General features: G+C 35.7%; 1 protein-coding gene across 2 annotated transcripts in view; it reads right to left on the reverse strand.

Moving 5' to 3' along the window:
* dock5 (dedicator of cytokinesis 5) overlaps positions 1–20,478 on the reverse strand; it is a 175,208-nt gene that overhangs the window by 137,669 nt on the left and 17,061 nt on the right. For both annotated transcript variants that reach the window (XR_012383806.1, NM_001110012.1), the window contains 3 exon segments: positions 11,176–11,259; positions 2,709–2,749; positions 2,531–2,586 (listed from right to left, as the gene is read on the reverse strand). Coding sequence is in view for 1 of the 2 variants with exons in the window: in NM_001110012.1 (NP_001103482.1) it covers positions 2,531–2,586; positions 2,709–2,749; positions 11,176–11,259 (181 nt within the window). In the remaining variant the exon portion in view is untranslated.

Here is a 20,478-nt window from a genome sequence, read left to right on the forward strand (position 1 = left end):
CAAGTTACATATTTGCATACATTATATCAGATGCTAATCCTTATTTTATTCTATACAGTATAATTTAGTATTTTGTATAGTATAATATTTTATATAGAGTATTCTGTAGTATAATATTCTGAGTATTTACTAAATCACCTATAGTAAGATAATCATAACGAAAGCACAATTATATTTTCAAGCAGTTTCAAGGACTTCAAGCTCAAACTAAGCACTTTCCAAGTCTCAAAACAGATTAAAATGAAAGCATATTCAAGGATTTCCAGCCATCCATAAATCATTTTTATAATTTTTTTGGTATTTTATTTTCACAAAACTGAAAAATTTTAACACTGACCTACATTTCCTACATCCAAACTTAAATGTTTCACCTTTTATCTTACATTTATATTTATTTTAATTTAAAAGCGCACAAACAAAAAAAACAGGTACACACACTCCGGAGCTTCTCTTGTATGCATTGTGTCAAAGCAGCTTAACACAGAAGTTCTGATAAATTGAAACTTTTCAACTAGTTTTCAGTGTTAAAGTTCAGTTTAGCTCAGTTCAGTGTGGGCAAAATTGGTCAAACTAAAATGAAGATTAAACTCGAACCAGTATTTCTATTAACTTTAAACATCTAAGATTACCTGTATTGTCAACATTTCTCTCCTTTAATTCAATCCCACGTAAGGTATACAGGGAACTACAAATCCCCTAACCAGGTAGTTGGACCAACACAATTCCTTCATGTTGTCCCAACACAAAATGCTTAAGTTAACTTAATAGTTAGCAAATTTAAATGGAACATAAAACAAATAGATTATCCAGGCTATTAAACAGGCAATTTGAACAAGCAGCAGTAATCTGTTTTTTGAGTGTATATCACAAATTAAGCACAGTCTACATTTCTGTAAAGTAACAGTCTCTTATTAACACTAAACATGAGTGGGAAAAAAAATATCTCCGGTCAAACCCTTTCTAGGAAGCTTGTTAATTCTGGTGCAGCAGTCATGTCAACAATGTGGTGACCATGTTATGTTGTGCAATGAGCCTCTATGGAGTCAGTAGGGCCATATATACTTATAAGAAATAAAAGAAAGTTTTGCAATCCAAAAATAAAGTATTGAGCAAAAAATTGTAAGATAATGCAAATCTCGAAAAAATAAATAAATAAAAAATAAATTGAAAAAATATTGGAAAAAAAAAATCACAAAGGGAAAAAAGATTTTTGATAAATAAAAAGAAATTTGGCAAACGGAAATAAAGAAGAGCAAATAAATTATCGTTTTTGCAATTTTTTAAATATATATATATATATATATATATATATATATATATATATATATATATATATATATATATATATATATATATATATATATTTATTTATTTGCTAAATATTTTTTTCCCAGTATTGCATTTACAAAACCTTTCAAGACAATTGCAACACTCAATTTGATTTGCTTTTCAGTTAACCTTGAGTTTGCGATGCTTTTTAAAAAAATTTTTTTTTGCACTTCACATTTCTGTGGCTGCGTCCGAAACCGCATACTTCCATACTATATAGTACGCTAAAATCAGTAGATTTGCAGGTAGGTCACGTGACCATGACAAAATGGCGGATGTAGTACGTCTGAATTCCATTCATAATTTACAGGTTCATACTGTATAGAACGTAGTTTTCTAACGGCCGAGTAGTATGTTTAAATTCAAATACAGTACCTACTGAGTTAGTAGGCGATTTCAGACGCAGCCTGTGTGTTTAACTTTTTGGCCCTGATTTGACAAGGGGGTGGAGTCACAGGAACTGAAGTGTTTACAGCATGCCCGGACATGCCTCCTATGAAAGGCGATATCATAATCTGGAGACATTGTGACACAAAGGAAATCAGCCATGAAACGATGTCATAAATCTAAACGGGATTAATTAAAATACCTAAATCCTTCGTTTTTAGGGAGGATGTTTAAATCGTCAAACAGTAAAACTAGCAAATCAAAATGACCATTGCAATTGACTTGAGAGATTTTGTAAGGGCAATACTGAAAAATATTTTTACAAATATAAGATTTTTTTTAAATTGCAAAAATTATAATAATTTTTTTTTTTTGCACTACTTCATTTTCATTTGCAGTTCTTTATTTTTGTTTGCCTTTTTATTTTCCAAAGCTCAATTTTCCCTTTGCGATTTTTTTGAGATTACAATTAAAAATTAAAAATCTTAAAAAAAAATTTTTGATACTTTATTTTTGGTTTGCAAAACTTTCTTTTATTTTGCAGGTATATATGTCCCTAGACTGACTCCATAAACCACTTCCAAATGTATAGCTGTGATAGATCTCAAAGTATTTATGAATGCTGCATTATTTAACACCATCGAAAAAATGTTACGTGTGTAGGTCTCTTGAGAGTTAAACAAGAAAACTCCAAGCGGATGGCTGGAATTACAGACTCCTCTGACAGCACGCGGTTAATTGAGAGATGTTAAGTGATAGACAGTTTGCCATTAATGAATTATAAAGCATAAGTAACACATGATCTGCCTCTTACCCCGTTCCCTCAACTTTGGCTTCTTTCAGATGAATGTAGCTGGCAGGAAAAATGCCCTTTTGAAATAAGACAAAAGAAGCATTTGTGAGAATCCCACGCAATTCATTCTGCCTGCCGCAGAATGTCAGGTAATGATTAGATTGTCAGTTTATCGCTAGGATGATAATTATCCCAACACCTTTTGTGATTTCTGTCGTAGTGTGTATCCTCGGTACCACCCTGGGAGAAGGAGAAAGGGGAAAAGAACAGATGACGCCACATGGCAGATGCTCTTCTGTATTATTTATATAACAGAACAAGGCAGATGTTCAGCTCGTACAGTATCCAGTTAGCAATGCCACTGCTGAATATGGTGCAGGTAGGCTATTGTAAATGACAGATTCAAGATTTCCATTCATAAAGAAGGCATAAAAAAAATACACCTTTTTAAATAGTCATATTTATAGACCTTTTTCATGGCTGCTGCATGGAGGGCACCATAGCGACCAGCGTCTTCCGGTGGAATGCTAAAAACTTCCGTTTACAGCGTGTACAACTGGTAATTTGCGCTTTTTAATGGATAACAGAATGTTTTTGTGACACACAACTTAGAAATGTGCCTGTTAAAGCCGTTATAATCTGTCACATGTGGTTCAAGCGCGTCAGAAATACGAGAAAAACGTTCTCCTAGTTCACGTGTCTGCCGTCAGAAATACAGTGTGTGTGTAACACATTCCCGGCCTGTCAGCTCGGCGGCTCTTTAACACACACACACACACACACACACACACACACACACAGAGAGAGAGTGCAAACCAGAGTACTGGCATGAAACTTAACAGGTATGAAAGTCGTGCAATTTACAAAAATGACCAATAAAAGTCTGTTATTGATCCTCTGCTGGCTGATTTGCTGTTCATTTTAATCGCGAGCCGTTTGTGTTTTATTAAGTGTGTTGTTTTTACCACGGTTTGTGTTTTTCTGTCATTTCGAAATGACACTAGCCTATATTTTCACTTTGTCACAGTTATTAAATCAGTGTGTCAGTGGCACAGTACAGGCTACGTGTGTGTGTGTCAAACATTTTGGTGAACTACATTTGTTTGGGCTGGTTATATATTTGAAATAAAGAGAAAATGTTGACTTTAGCGATGACGAGGCTTCATTTAAACTGCAGAAGATGCCGTCTGACAACGAAGGGGAAAACGCCTCACAGCAGCTGTTTTCCATCCTATTAGATCGCATTTCTTTAAATGATCAGTCCAGGAAATGGTGCTGATGGACAACAGTATTAGTTCAAAGAGGATAAAAGCAGGTAAAGTAGACTAAAACTATCGTTTCAAAGCTGTCCAAATGTGACTGTTTACATGCATCAGCTGCCGACCGGAAGTTCTTCGCATTCTCCTTGCGCATACACGCAAAGCATAATGGGTAATTTTGCGTTCCAAGAAAAAGGTCTATAGGATTAAAGGATTTTGGTATTAAATACCAGTGTTTCCCAACCCTGTTCCTGAAGGCACACCAACATTTTCAACCTCTCCCTAATCAAACACACCTGAATCAACTCATCAGAACATTAGAAAATAGTCAATAGGTCAGATATGGGAGACATCCAAAATAAGTACTGTTGGTGTGCCTCAAGGAACAGGGTTGGGAAACACTGATTGCTCTCCATCATGTCATCTCCACTGCTCTCCATCATGTCATCTATAGATATCCCCTAAGACCTTCTTTCACCTTTAGAACACAAATTATGATATTTTAGATGAAATCCTGGAGCTCTCTCATCCTCCATAGACAGCAATGTTTCAGAGAAGTTCAAAGTCCAGATAGGGAATCAAAATCCTTCGATTAAGTTAACGTTTAATTTAAAACAAAAGAAACCAAAACAATTACCCTAAAACTAAGGATGCTCATAACAACTGATTAACTAAAAGGGTGCGTTTTAAACCGTTTATTGCGATCAGTTAAGCAATAAAAAATAAATAAATATAAATATTGAATGTTTAAGATGAAGAAGACTTTTGGCTGCATAAATGTGCAACACATTTCGTCACCTTAGAATTATAAGGTTCTATCTGACATTTTTGTCAAAATTGAGTTTTTAATATATTCCAATTAATTGACAACTTATTTACATTATGGGATGTTTTTTTATAAGTTGTTTATATTTTAAGACTTTTTATTGTTTGCTATGGAATGCAAAAACTTTGAAGCTCATTATCTCGAAATCAGTCAAAACGCATATAGAGCATTATAATTCCAAGGTGACGATTTGTTAACTCGCGGGACGGTAACAAGTGCAACCACACTTCCCTACATTCAAATATTGCCAAAGAAGCTAAATGAAAGAAGGATATGTCACAGTTTGACAAAGATGAGTTGATGCCAAACCAGCGCTAATGCTGATTGCCTCTGTCCTGGATCCGCGTCATAAACCCCTCCGTTTATTTGCACAATTGAAGAAAACAAAACCTTCTGAAATGTGCTCTGCTTTGAAAACAAGCCAGCCTTAAGCCAGCCACCGCTCGTAAACACAACAAATGTTGTGGCTATAATTGTGATGATTTAGTGTGCAACCAACAAACCAAACTTTTATTTCCATTTGGCAAATAACAGTTATTAATAGTTCTTTTAAAAAATATCCATTTTTAAAATAGCCTACAGCATCTACAAATCAAACAATTAAAAACATTTTATTGATTTTTGCTTGAGGATAGCACCACACCAAGCTGAGGCATTCATTTTACAGCTTATAAAACATGTGTAAATGAATGCAATATCATATGTAAACAACAACATTTGTTATATGCTAAAGTCAATACTTTACAAAAAGTCAACATATGCGCGCCTTGTCATTGTCTTTTATCACGCGCATACATCATGAGTACATGAACCGCAAGTAAGACGAAGAAAATTAAAAGCATGCAAGCTGTAAGGTAAAATCAAATGCTCAAGACATAATCTTTTTACTAATGACTTACATAAAAAATGTTGACAGAGGTTTGTGATATAAAAATTACAGAGGAGCATTAATTAAATGCATATTTTCTGTTGAGCGATCGATTTGATGTAGTCCACTATTTTTGTATGGCAGAAAAAAAACATTGGAAAAAACTGCTGGTTTAAAAGGATTCAGTCAGTGTTTTCGTTTTGTAATCTAAATTTGTAAATTAAATGAAAAACATCTAGGGTAGCTCTATTTTTTTTATGTAGATTATTCTTTTCTTCTATGCTGTTAGAAACACTGCAGGGGGCTTGAAGATGTTCTGTTGTTATGTTCTGTGTGCTGCTGTTGTTCGCATGTTATACTAAATCAGTGCTTTAAAATGCAATACTTAATGTTTTAGACAAAATAGACAAGTCAGATATATTTTTAAAATTAAATACAGATTTAATATTAATCTGACCAGTTAACAGGTAATATTTGGTTAATGAGCGGTGGTTGTCTGTCGGCAAAATTAACCGAAATGAGCATCCCTACCCAAAACATTCTTTGTGACTTCAGTGGATCAATCATACAAAGCTTCATGGAAATTTTCTGCACCAAAAAAACTTTAAAAACGACTTTGTGTTAATTTTTCTTATCTTTTGAGATAAGAAAATATTATCTTTAGGTCATCAGAATGTGCATTTTATACATTAGAATCAGTAAGGCAACATGGAAGAGTAGCAAATTTGCACCCTGATCTGATACAGAAGGTGAAAAAGTTGTTTTACAGTTTTGTATTTCAGTGATTTGGGAGCTTTGTATAATTACAGTTAAAGCACTGAAGCCACATGGAATGTTTCGACAATGTTTTTGATTTCTTTTCTGGACCATTGCTGTATATTTAGAATGAGAGAGCACTCGGATCTCATCTAAAATATCTCAATTTGTGTTGTGAATATGAACAAATCTCTCAGTGGATTGGAACGACATGATGGTAATTAAAGACAGAATTGTAATTTTTGGCTGAACTAGCCATTTAATGCAAGCACTACTTAGGCTGGGAAACTCTTAATGACATGAATTTCTGTGTCATTGGAATGTAAATTAAAATGATAATGGAAGCTGACTGGTATTGGTAACTTTTTTTATAATTCACTGACTGTAAAACATATTCTGTGTGCTGTGGCTACGTATAAAGTTTGCCAAAAAGTACTTAAAGAACTAGTTTGTGACAGACTTTCACTACATTCCCCATCATTTACTGTTACAGTAGAAGAATGCAAAACAGCATAACTAAGCGGATAGTTTTGTTTGAACAATGCATAAACATTATTTCTTGGAACTAGGGCTTAAAAAAAAAGTTACAACTCTTGATTGACAGGTGAGCAGGCGGTCTTAAACTTTTGTCATGAGAAGTTTTTTATAAATTATGTTTACAAACTATAGATAATATGGAAATATGCAAATATCTATCTATCTATCTATCTATCTATCTATCTATCTATCTATATATCTATCTATCTATCTATCTATCTATCTATCTATAAATAAATCAAGTGGAGTGACAGTGAGTTGATCAAAAGGGAAAACATGTTTAAGCATTTCCATTTTATAATAAGGCTGTTTATTGTTTATTGAATGTAATACTGTTTAAGAATCCTGAAAAAAACTAACATTAACTATATTATTTATAATATTATATTATGAACTGTTTTATTATATAATGTTTTATCATTAACAATTTATGCTGTAATATTTTGTAGAAAATAATCTTTGTTGATTATCATTTTAAATGGAAAAATAAATCTATTATAAATAAAAAAAAATATGTGAATGCAGTGGTATAAGCTTACACTACCTGACAAAAGTCTCAGGTTTAAGTTTTAGGAACAACAAATAATAACTTGTCCTCTAGTTGATTATTTAATATCAGGAATGGTATATTTGAAAGGCAAAGGCTTCTAGATTATGCTTATTTTACCAATCATAAAATATGATCATGCCTTGATTTTTAATGATTTAATTAGGACAGTAAGGTCTGACTTTGCTTAAATGTTTTGTCACTTAACAGAAATAATGTACAGTAAAGAATATAAAGTCATGCTGCAGCAGAAAAAGAATGATTATTGTGTTTGACTCCCATGAGCTTGGAGGACTGCATCCATACATCTCTGCAATGACTCAAATCACTTCTTAATAAAGTCATCTAGAATGGCAAAGAAAGCGTTCTTGCAGGACTCCCAGAGTTCCTCAGGATTCTTTGAATTCATCTTCAACCCTCCTTCTTCATCCTAACAAGACATGCTCAATAATGTTCATGTCTGGTGACTGGGCTAGCCAATCCTTGGGCACCTTGACTTTCTTTGCTTTCAAGAACTTTGATGTGGAGGCTGAAGTATGAGAAGGAGCGCTATCCTGCTGAAGAATTTGCCCTCTCCTGTGGTTTGTAATGTAATGGGCTGCACAAATGTCTTGATACCTCAGGCTGTTGATGTCGCCATCCACTCTGCAGATCTCTCGCACGCCCCCATACTGAATGGAACATCAAACTTGACTGATTTCTATGAGAATCTTGGGTCCACGCAGGTTCCAGTAGGTCTTCTGCAGTATTTGTGATGATTGGGATGCAGTTCACCAAATGATTCATCAGAAAAATCTAGCTACTGCCACTTTTCCAAACGGTCAACTAGAAGTCAAGTTATTATGTGTTGCTCTTACAACTGGGATCAACGACAAAACTGTTATCAGTTAGTGTATAAGAAGCATAAAAGACATTCAGAAAGATTTCTTTTTAATCTGTACCCCGAACTTTTGAAGACTAGTGTGCAGTAAAATTTATTATTCAATCTCCTTAAAATAAGCTTTAAAGGCAATGTTCATCCTAAAATTCGTTCTTTCTTTCATTCAGTTTCCCAGAATAAGCACTAAAACGTTTTTCAAAATATCAAAAAGACATAAGAATAAAAACAAGAAGCTTTTTTTTTTTTTTTGAGTGATCAATACTTTTAACACCAATTGCAAGCTTAAATGTTTGCTAGAATTCAAAGATGATTGCAGGAAATGTTTATGCAAAACTTTATAAGCTGACTTTCGGTAAAAATTTTGGTTAAAAAAAAAAAAAGTTTTTTTTAAAGGGATAGTTCATCCAAAAATGAAAATTTACTCACCATTTACTCACCCTCACTTAGTTCCAAATTTCGGAACTTCTTCTCTTCTGTTAAACCACAGGAGTCAAACTCAGTTCCTGAAGAGCCGCAGCTCTGCACAGTTAAGCTTTAAAGGGGAAATGAAGCACTCAGTCAAGTTAACATTATTTTGTTCACTGGATTCCACTTTAATCAACATAAATTAAACAAACTCGATTCCATCTTAGAATGTTGCTGTGTCTGACGTCACGGGGTTGGTTCTGTTCCCTCAGCTGAACAGATACAGTGGAAGTAAAGGACTGAACACGGAGACTGTAAAGCCTAATTCAACCCAATGCTGGAAGTTGTGGACGTGGAGCGGCTGCAAATACAACCATCAGGTGTGGGTCTAATATAAAAATATACAGTTGAAGTCAGAATTATTAGTCCCCCTGAATTATTAGCCCCCATGTTTATTTTTCCCCCAATTTCTGTTTAACGGAAAGAAGATTTTTTCAACACATTTTTAAACATCATAGTTTTAATAAGTCATTTCTAATAATTGATTATTTGTTTTATCTTTGCCACGATGACTGTAAATAATATTTGACTAGATATTTTTCAAGACATTTCTATACAGCTTAAAATGACATTTAAAGAGGTTAACTAGGTTAAATAGGCAGGTTAGGGTAATTAGGCAAGTTACTGAATAACGATGGTTTGTTCTGTAGATTATCGAAAAAAAATAGCTTAAAGGGGCTAATAATTTTGACCTTAAAATGGTTTTTAAAAAAAATGTATAGTATCAATAATAATAGTATCTAATAATCATAGTAGATTAATGGGTTGTTCTGTAGACAATCGAAATATATATATATAGCTTACAGGGGTTTTTTATAAAAAATAAAAACTGCTTTTATTTTAGCCGAAATAAAACAAATAAGACATTATCTAGAAGAAAAAATACTATCAGACATACTGTGAAAATTTCCTTGCTCTGTTAAACATCATTTAGGAAATACTTAAAAAAAAGAAGAAAAAGGGGGGGGGCTAATAATTCTGACTTCAACTGTACATTTATTGTATTTTTCTCTTTTCCCATTTAATTACCGATTACTTGATGTGCTTTGGTTCACTCTCTGTGTTACGCTGCCTGACTGCCTCTCTGGGTTTCAACCAGTAACAGACTGAACACGGAGACTAGACAGCCTAATTGAACCCAATGTGTGAAGATGTGGACTTGCATCACAGAGCTGGTGCAATTACAATAAACACAAGCATTGAAGTGTCTTAAGTTGTGTATTTTTCTTTTGTTAATACCTTTCGTTTGATGCGCTTTGGTTCACTCTCTCACGCTGCTCCATTGCTGCCTGAAGAGGGGGTTTACATTCAGACTAATGCAACGATCAAAATCATACATAACTTTACGCTTTACAAGTCGCGCCTGTGTGGATTATGTCAAGACATATTCCCTTTTCATGTCGATCAACTCGATCTCTCAACATGTATAAAGGATGTAAAAACCTGCCATGTGAAAAACCGTGCCGACTTTACTTTGGTTTCGACATGAAAAGCGGTGAGCATTTTTAGCAGTGAAAAGTGAAAGTATCTGTCCTCACATAAGAAGCGGACCTTGTTGAAACCATGGTTGAAATCCAGACAGGCAGTCAGGCAGCGTAATACAGAAAGTGAATCAAAGAGCATCAAATGATCGGTAAATAAAAGGGAAAAAAGAAAAATAGAATGTATACAAGTTTATATATTAGACACATATCTGATGCTTGTATTTGCAGCAGCTCCACATCCACAACTTCACGCTTTGGGTTAAATGCGGCTTTACAGTCTTCGTGTTCAGTCCATTACTTCCATTGTATCTGTTCAGCTGAGGGAACGGAACCAACCCCATGATGTCAGACACTGTAATATTCTAAGATGGCAGCACCCTAGGTCTAAAAGCTATAGTAAAACATGTAGGTTTCTGCTAAATGGTAAGATTTATTGGGTTTGTTTAATATATTTTGATTAAAAAGGAATCCATTGTACAAAATAAGGTAATCTTGACTGAGTGCTTTATTTCCCCTTTAACCCTAACTAAACACACTAGATCAAACTAACTTAGTCTTTCAGGCTTGTTTTAAACCTCCAGGTAGGTGTATAAAAGTAGGGTTGGAACTAAACAGTGTATGGCTGCGGCCCTCCAGGAACTGAGTTTGAATGTGTTAAACACAAAAGATCATTTAAATAATGTTGGAAACTGGTAGCCATTAACATCCACAGTAGAACAATACTATGGAAGTCAGTGGTGTCCAACATTTGTCAAAACATCTTCTTCATCTTTAACAGAAGAAATGAACTCAAACATGTTTGTACCATTTGGAGGCTGCATGACTAAATGATGACAGAATGTTTTTCACATTTGCACGAACTATCCCTTTAAATCTCATTTCTGTGTGTTGCCGGCCATGTGTGAAGTGAATTCATTCCAACTTCTCTCCCAGCTCCAGCAGAACTCCGGGATACCCCAGATTATGGAGTTCAGTGCGAGTGTGAACACGCTATCAGAAAGTGTGGGTGGACGTGTCGAGACATGCTGGAGCTCCAAAACTCACCTTCAAACGTCTCAAGTATGTGTACCGTGTCCCCCACCTGAAGACTCAGCTCTGGCTCTCCTTTGGCATCATAGTTATAGATAGCTGAAATTTAGACAAAAGGGTGTCAGACTGCAGAGAGCAAAGAGAAAGCTGGAAAATAAAAACAACAAGGCTGCTGTCTGTCTTGTGAAAGTGGGGAAAAAATGACAGATCACCAACTGTTGCACAAGTTCTTAAGTGGAAAGTTCTCAAGTTCTGCAGGGAAGAAGCCACTTGACAAGTCTGACGTCTATCGGTATGACTCAGATCTTTACGCTAACAGCCAAATGTGACACAAACTCCCAATGAGATTACAATAAAATAATATTTGTACAAAATAAAGCGAGTGCATTTTGCTTCTGAAAGTAAGGCTGTTGCTATTTGGGTGGTTTCAAAATAGCTGTTTAATTTAGTAGTTGAAGTTTAAATTGAAAGCCCTCCTGTGATTTTATTAATTTTTTTTATTTTCAAAAAAAACTCAACTGATGTTTACCAGAGTAAGAAAAAATTCACAAAAATTCCTGTTATATTTTTTCTTCTGAGGAAAGTCTTAAGCCTCCTTTCCACTGCACACGACAAACGACAGACCGGAAGTCATTCATTTCCAATGGAAAGCAGTCCGGGAGCTGCGTTGAGTTCCGATCATCTCCGTATGCGAAAAATTCGGATCCAAAATTGAGCTGATATGATGTATTCCAGTGTTGTCCAAGCAGATCCGTGCACGCGAGATGAGAAATATGAGTTTTTTTTGGTTACTTTTTAAAAAGTCTATATTAAAAAAAAAACTTTTCTGTTCATAAAAGTAAGAAAGTTATAAAAATATAAATTTTTAATGTTGTCTCCACATTCCCTCCAATATTTTAGCAGCCTATGAGTTTCTAGTATTCATTCATCAATTAAACCATGTAAATGCACAGAGAATAAAGGCCCTTGCCCTCCTTTATTTCGGACACCGTGAGAATCAGCTTCTCCCTCGTGGTGCACGACAAAACTGAAAATACTGTACGACTGCCACAAGGGGGCATATTCCGACAGTCGTGTCCAAATGTCGTGTGCAGTGGAAAGGCGGTTATATTTGAACAATTCATCACAATACAATGATTTGCCTAATAGGGTATATGCCGAGCTAGTGTTTATTCCAAACTGATAAACTTCCAGTGACCTGTAATTGTGAACTTTTTTCCATTTTATACGGTTCCTTTTACAACATCGATGTTGTAATGTCATTAAAATGCATTCAGTTAAATAAACTTTGGCATTATTTTAGTTGCTCAACTGTAAAACGAGACAAAAAGCCGTTTACTCGCACGCGCCTGTCAGAATTGGCAGGCTAACGCGGAAGCTCCATTGAACATACTGGGGTAAAATAAATGCTAATATTATAAAGACATGGCGGGGGAAATGTAACTTAATGCAGTGATTCTTGTACAATCTGAGACCCACTTTATATCGGATATCACTCAGCTAGTGGAGATCGCTGATTTTTAAAGAAAACAGACCTTAAACGCACCGGTTTTTGCATTGGCATACAGTTCGCCGGAAACGCTTAACCCAGGTTACTGGCAAATTAAAAGTCCTATTAGCATGCTTCGGCATATACCTTACATTAACTTACCCAGTTAACCTAGTTAAGCCTTTAAATGTCACTTTAAGCTGAATACTAGTATCTTGAAAAATATCTAGTCAAATATTAGTTACTGTCATCATGGTAAAGATAAAATAAATCAGTTATTAGAAATGAGTTATTAAATTGAGCTATTATGTTTAAAACGAGTACATATACAAAGGGGGGCTGATAATTCAGGGGGGGCTATTAAATATGACTTCAACTGTATATATAAACAAGACATTTTAAATTGGAATATTTCACCGTATTTAACAAAACTAAATGTATATAGCATTTATACATCTACACTTAAAAAAATATTACTGCTGCTTGTTTAAAATACCTGTTTAAAAACAGCACAATTCTTGTCAGTTCTTCGGCCAGTTTATGTTCAGTCCACTTAAATTTGTAAACTATTACGTTAACTTGAGCATTTGGTGTTGGGACAACATGAAGGAATTGTGTTGGTCCAACTACCTGGTTAAGGGATTTGTTATTGCCAGCATGCTTTACAAGTGATTGAATTAAGAGAGAGAAATGTTGACAATAAAAGTAATCTTAGGTGTATAAAGTTAATAGAAAGACTTGTTGGAGTTTAATCTTCACTTTAGTTTGACTGTTCAGAAGATTTCATGTAATGCTTTGAGTTTTGAGGTTACCACCCTGCAGAAGCAGCCATGCTTTGGGTGTTGGTAGCTTAATTAGTAAAAATGCAGTTTGTTGCTTTGCTTAGTAATCAATAACTGTCCTAAAATGAGTTCTGAGATCAGTTTCAATCAACTGTATATTATATGTAACATATTTGTAAGTGACTTCGAAATGTATGACACATAATAGACACACATATTATCAGACCTTTGAGTTTAAGTAAATAAAAAGGCAAATGTATTTAAACTTTTCAAAAACAAAGAAAAAGCGCTCAGAGGTAGCTCAAATATTTGGTCGGTGCTCTTTGGGTAGGGATTCATCAAATGAATGAAGGCTTTTTAATTTTTCCCACATTTTTTGAGTGCCTTGGACTGATTTCTGTTGCCGTATTTAAACTTTTATTTGATAAATCATGTTGGACCAACTCAATTACATTTAATTATGTAAACAGGTTTTTTTTTTTTGGTGCAAAACAAATTTATTGAATGGAAATCTTGCCCTCAATTAAATTAAGTGTCAAAAACAAAAGTAAAACTTTTAGATCCTCAACTTCATAATACAGCAATACACTGTCCATTGCATTTAAAACTATATTTTTAAACTTGTATGACTTTTTCCCACACATTTTGATGTTTCATTTATTTTCGTTTCAGCTTAGTCCCTTTATTAATCTGGGGTCACCACAGCGGAATGAACCGCCAACTTATCCAGCATATGTTTTACACAGCAGATGCCCTGCGTTTACGCTGACGTCCAGCGTTCTCCAGCTTTCGGCGCCTAGACTGCAGCTCTGCACAAAACGTTTGTTCACAGGAGAAATGGTCGTGCCCAACTGAGCCTGGCTTCTCTCAAGGTTTTTTAGTTCTTCACTTTCGCCAATTGGTGAAGTTTTTTCCTCGCCGCTGTCGTCACTGGCTTGCATGGTTCGGGATCTGTAGAGCTGCGCATCGATGGATTTGCTCTTCAGTGTTTGGACTCTCAGTAGTGATTATTAACCGGACTGAACTGAGCAAAACTGAACTTAAAGGGCCCTGTTTCAGCAGGATGTTTTCACAACTCTAGTTTGGAAAAAGTCAGGAAAGTGGGTGTGTCTAGCTCTGTTTGGGTGGGAGTGTAAGGGGAGTGAAAATGGGCAGGGTTTGAATAAAAATGGGAGTTGCCATTTGGGCATGCGCTGAGGACAGAGGAAAAACAAACACACACACAAACGCAGGGGAGAAAGACAGTGTGTTTAATGACGGTGAAATGTTTGATACCGCACGTCGTATTGGAGAAAAAAAGCCTCTGCATTTCTCTGTAACTCAGATGCACTCAGTAGGTCAGAAAGCAGTCTGTGTGTTGACTATCCTGTAACAAAATGCGGCGAAAATTCAACACGACGGTCGGCAAGAGTTTGCTTACATTGTTCACGTGTTTACACACAGAGAGCAGCATTTACAGCAGATCTTTCAATATTGTAGTGATATCAACGTACTGTAAACTAAGTAACTTAGAAATCATTTTGACAAAGGTCTGTCTTTAAACACTGAAAGAGTACAGCTGACCATACGAACTATAACTTTGCCATCTGAATGAGCAAAGTAAGGGCACTGATCGCACACACTTAACGAATCTGAAGACAGGATAATCAACACATACTGGAGCTGCGTCTTTTTTAAAAGGAGACGAGCAGCAAATCCGGATCACACCATTGATGAGAAATGCTCTCGAGTAAAAAATGTTCCAAACAAACGCATTTCTGCCGTGCGTCGCGTCTACGGATCCACACGTGAGTCTAGCAGCGCTCTCATAGAGAGAAAATGAAACAAAACCTTCACATTATAAAAGCAACACTGGCGACCCGTATCTCCAAACAACTCTTATTCTTTTCCCACAACTTTTGGCAACACGACGTGTGTCGTCTCTCTGCCGTCTGAACACTGTTTCAGGTACAGTCTAAGAAAGCTAGCATGCATATTAATGAAGTTGCAGCGCATACATAATGGAGCGCGCTGATTGGATTGAACCAAGCCTTACTCATGAATGAATGAATACAACACACTCAGAGACGTAATACCGGACGCCCTGGTACAGACGTCCAGTCTGCACGCTGGAATACACGCTAAGATCTCATGGCCGTGACGAGGCTTCAAAAATTCGTTTCAAACCGGAAGTACGAATTTGCCCAAAATAACGCAAAAACAACCAATTTTCACTTTTTAGTGGAATATAGGTGTCCTAATAGTGTTTTTAGCAGTGTGGGACACATATACCACTGTCAACAGCTCAAAAAATGTGTTTTGGTGTTTCGTGACCCTTTAAACTCTGGACTTGGACTAAAAACTGGACTTGCACTGTTTCAATTTACTATAATGTTCTATGTCAGTGGTTCTCAAACTTTTTTCATCAAGTACCACCTCAGGAAAAAATTGTCTTTCCAAGTACCACCAAAATGAGCGGTATTGAAATACAGTAGCGTAGTAGGCTCAGTAAAGCGGCTACAACTCTGCACAGTTAATAAAACATGACAGATTACCTCAGAAATATAGGCTATATGTCATATATGGCATATTATATACATCATTTTTGATAAATTTTGAAATATATGTAGCATGTACATGACATTTTTCATTCCTCCGCGTACCACTAGAAGGAAGCCCGCGTACCTATAGTGGTACACGTACCACAGTTTGAGAACCACTGTTCTATGTTAAGCTGCTTTGACACATTCTAAGGGTGCTTTCACACCTACACTTTTGTTTCGGAACGTATCTCGTTTGCCCAGTTAGCGAGGTTCGATTGGCATATGTGAACAGGGCAATCGCGCTCTGTTCCGTGCCAAAGTAATCGCTCCGAGACCGCTTGAATGAGGTGGTCTCGGCTCGATTGAAACGAACCCTGGAGCGGTTCGATTGCAGTGAGAAATCGATCCGATCCGAGTGCGGTTATATCACAGTGTTTTATGGATATGTAATAGGCTTACGGCTATATGAAGAGAGAATTGTGAGTAGGGCGGGAAGTTTTGCGAGTCTCCGGATGCCCGCAAACAAGTGATGATCTCCCGGTAATCTCGCGTCTCTCTCCCAGTCCTCAAATAGGCATCGTTGCGCACCCTTCTCACCCCTCCCCGCCGTGTCTCTCCTCAGACATGTCGCGCGCACCCTGTCAATCACCACCAAACCACCACCTCTCCTGACAGCTGAGCGGGACGCTGCAAAATAAACCCTGACACTCTGACCAATGTGAGGAGAGTTTACTCGCACGTGACTTGTTTTAGCTCTTTTGGTCCGATTAGAAATTTTGCAGTGTGAAAGCGAACCGCTCCAAGACCAAAGAGCAACAATGTAACAATTGTAATCTCTGTTTCGGAACAACTGAATCGATTCACAGGTGTGAAAGCACCCTAAATTGTAAAAGAGCTATACAAATAAAGGTGAATAGGAATCAAACACTAACACAATTTCCATTTGATGCAAACTTCAAAATAACCCTCAACCTCAGACATTACTTCAGTGTCAGCAGCAGTGTTGCTTACTTTAGCAGCACCTCTTAAAATACATATCCGAGTCAATTTTACCATGCTGCAGGGGTTACAACACCCAACAAAAAAAGGCTCTATGACGTATTTGGACACAATAGTAGCTTGCGCAAACAGCATGTGAAATGTTAGGCACCGTTCAAGAGCCGATTGGAGGAATGTGAACACACTGAAGAGCCACTGAGTGCTTTCCTCATAATAGTAACATTTTTGGGGGCTGTTGAACTGCAAATGAACTTGAGAGTGCATGTCTGTACTACAGGACTGAAGGTCTGAGATTTCCCTCCCTCTTGAAAGCTGAAGGACACTTGGTGGGAGTGCAAGAGTTCCTTGTGCCATGAATCTGCCTCCACACGGCTTCCCATCTGCTGAATGCACATAAATATGAGCGTGCATGCAGAAGAAATGCAATGCAACATTTAGCAGAGCAGCATCTGCATTCCTCACACAAATATTAGATTACATTTATCATCGGCTGGTAATGAGAGGGAGAAATAAAACCGTATGTCAAGCGATTTCAATATAATTCAGTATCATATTTCAATAGGGTCACATTGTTAAGCCCCGCCATCAGTTGTTACTGTTGCTAATGCTACCAAGCCCTAAAGATTATAACGTGTGCTTTGAAATCTAATTAGTTATTTAATCTTCATTGTGTGATAATATAGATTACATCTCATAATATTCAAATGAGTCATCGCTAATCCCGCCCCCATTAGTTACTGTTGCTATATGCAACCAAGACCCAAAGATTATAATCCCACCCCCTCACTTAGCTCCACCCCATCCCTGTTGCTAATGCTATATTAAAATGTGCTGTTATAAACATGTTCTCTAATACACACTTTATCTCATATTAAAATTATTAAATCTTACAATTTTAAAATGACCTTACAATTTTAAAATGACCTATCTAATACTTGATTTTGTAAACAAGTATGATAATTAATTATATTTAATAATAAATACAGAAAATACATTATTTATATTTGTTATATTACAAATATTTCATAATATTTATAATAAACTAAAATAAAATAATAATATTAATAGTATTAGTAATACGAAAATAATAATAATAATAATAATAATAATATTAGTAAAAATAATAATTCTAATTATTATTAGTAGTAGTAGTAAAAGTATTATTAGTATTATTATTAATAACAACAACTTTAATAAAAATAATAATAGTATTAGTAAAAATTAAATAATTATATTAATATTAATAATAATAATGGTATTAGGTGAGGCAGTGGCGCAGTAGGTAGTGCTGTTGCCTCACAGTAAGAAGGTCGCTGGTTCGAACCTCGGCTCAGTTGGCGTTTCTGTGTGGAGTTTGCATGTTCTCCCTGCCTTCGCGTGGGTTTCCTCCGGCTGCTCCGGTTTCCCCCACAGTCCAAAGACATGCGGTACAGGTGAATTGAGTAGGCTAAATTGTCCGTAGTGTATGAGTGTGTGTGTGGATGTTTCCCAGAGATGGGTTGCAGCTGGAAGGTCATCCGCTGCGTAAAAACTTGCTGGACGACCCCGGATTAAGGGACTAAGCCGACAAGAAAATGAATGAATGAAATTAAATAGTTCACCTTCTCGATGTTCAAACCAGCGACCCAGCGACCTTCTTGCTGTGAAGCGACAGCACTACCTACTGCGCCACTGCCTCGCCCAACTATTTAATTCGTTAATTAAAATATCGTGGTTAACAGTATCAAATGGCTTATGTAAATCAAGAAAGACTTAAATTGGTCTTTATCATTTCTAAAAAGTAACAGCAAGCTGTCTCAGTTGAATGTTTTTTTCTAAAACCAAACTGCATAGGATGTAAGAGAGAATTTCCATCTAAATGAGCCATAAGTTGCATAAGTTGTTTTAAATTTAACCAAATCCTTTAACTTAAGTATCTTCAGTTTAAAAAAAATAAAGAATTTGTATGCTCTAAATACTCCACATTTTATTTCAGTCTAATTACTTTTTTCTACATTGTACATAAGGATCGTAAGGTAGGTTTATATGTAGTTCCCCAAATTTCAACACAATAACTCATATATGGCTACATATTTGTCAATTCAATTTATATGATTTTTACATATATTAAGCAGAAAAAGTCATATATAGTTGAAGTCAAAATTATAAGCCCCCCTTTGATTTATTTATTATTATTTTTTTAAATATATCCAAAATTATATTTACCAGAGCAAGGAAATATTCACAGTATGTCTGATGTTTTTTCTTCTGGAGAAAGTCTTATTTGTATTATTACGGCTAGAATAAAAGCAGTTAAAAATTTTGAAAGACCATTTTAGGGTCAAAATTATTAGCCGCTTTAAGCTATTTTTTTTTTAGACTTTCTACAGAACAAACCATCGTAACTTGCCTAATTACCCTAACCTGCCTAGTTAACTTAATTTACCTAGTTAAGCCTTTAAATGTCACTTTAAGCTGAATACTAGTGTCTTGAAAAATATCAAATATTATTTACTTTCATTATGGCAAAGATAGATAAGAGAGATAAATCAGTTATTAGAAAGGAGTTATTAAAACTATTATGCTTAGAAATGTGTTGAAAACATCTTCTCTCCGTTAAACAGAATTTCAGGAAAAAAATAAACAGGGGGGCAAATAATTCTGACTTTAACTGTACATGTATATGTTACTTTTCAAAAGTATACATTATACATATACATTTATTTGACTTTTTTTCTGCTTAACCACCTCCAGCTAATGCATTAAACAATAAAAAAAGATAAACTACAGCCCACAAAAAAAAAAAGAATGTGATTGTTCAATGCCACGCTTTTCTGCAGCGTTCTGACACTCAGCCCAGGGGAAAAATGGCTCAGGCCTTGTTCAGGCATGCACATTGTTCAGTTCAAATAAAGACTCATAGATAAACCGAAAAGCTTGAGGCTACGTTTCACAACATGCTTCCACTAGCGCACTGCAGATCTCAAGCACACACACTGCTGATAAATCCATCCGCTTCTTCTTCACGCCAAAAAAAAAAAAAAAAGTACAAGCTACTTCTATTAGTTTGTGAACAACTAAGAGTTTGTGAACAAGCTCATTACATTATTCTGTGTGCAGCGCGGAAATGAAAATGCGAAACCATATCTCTTAACTTCCGCAACTCGTAATGTAAGCCCATAAACTTTGGTCTGGCCGTGCAAAGATTAATCATTTATAATACAGGTGCATGAAAGTTCCAGTCCACACCCAAACTAACAAATCCAGTCTTTAAAGAGGAGTGTCCAACACAAAGGAGAACTTCATCACCTCTGGCTACATTTAAAATGCTCAGACAATGACTAAAAATACCATTTAATCCAAATTAAAGCATCTGATCAGATAAACACTTCCTGTTCTGCTTTTTCTGATACCTTTGGTGTAGCATATGATGAAACAGTTTGTTAATTTAAAAAGTCTGCATGGTGGAAGGTAAATGAGTTCATATAAGTGAGTTATTCACTGCAAAAATGCTTTTCTTACTCAAATTTTGGGTTTAATTATCTTA

Source organism: Danio rerio, chromosome 8 (genome assembly GCF_049306965.1).
Source record: "Danio rerio strain Tuebingen ecotype United States chromosome 8, GRCz12tu, whole genome shotgun sequence".
Lineage (NCBI taxonomy): Eukaryota > Metazoa > Chordata > Actinopteri > Cypriniformes > Danionidae > Danio > Danio rerio.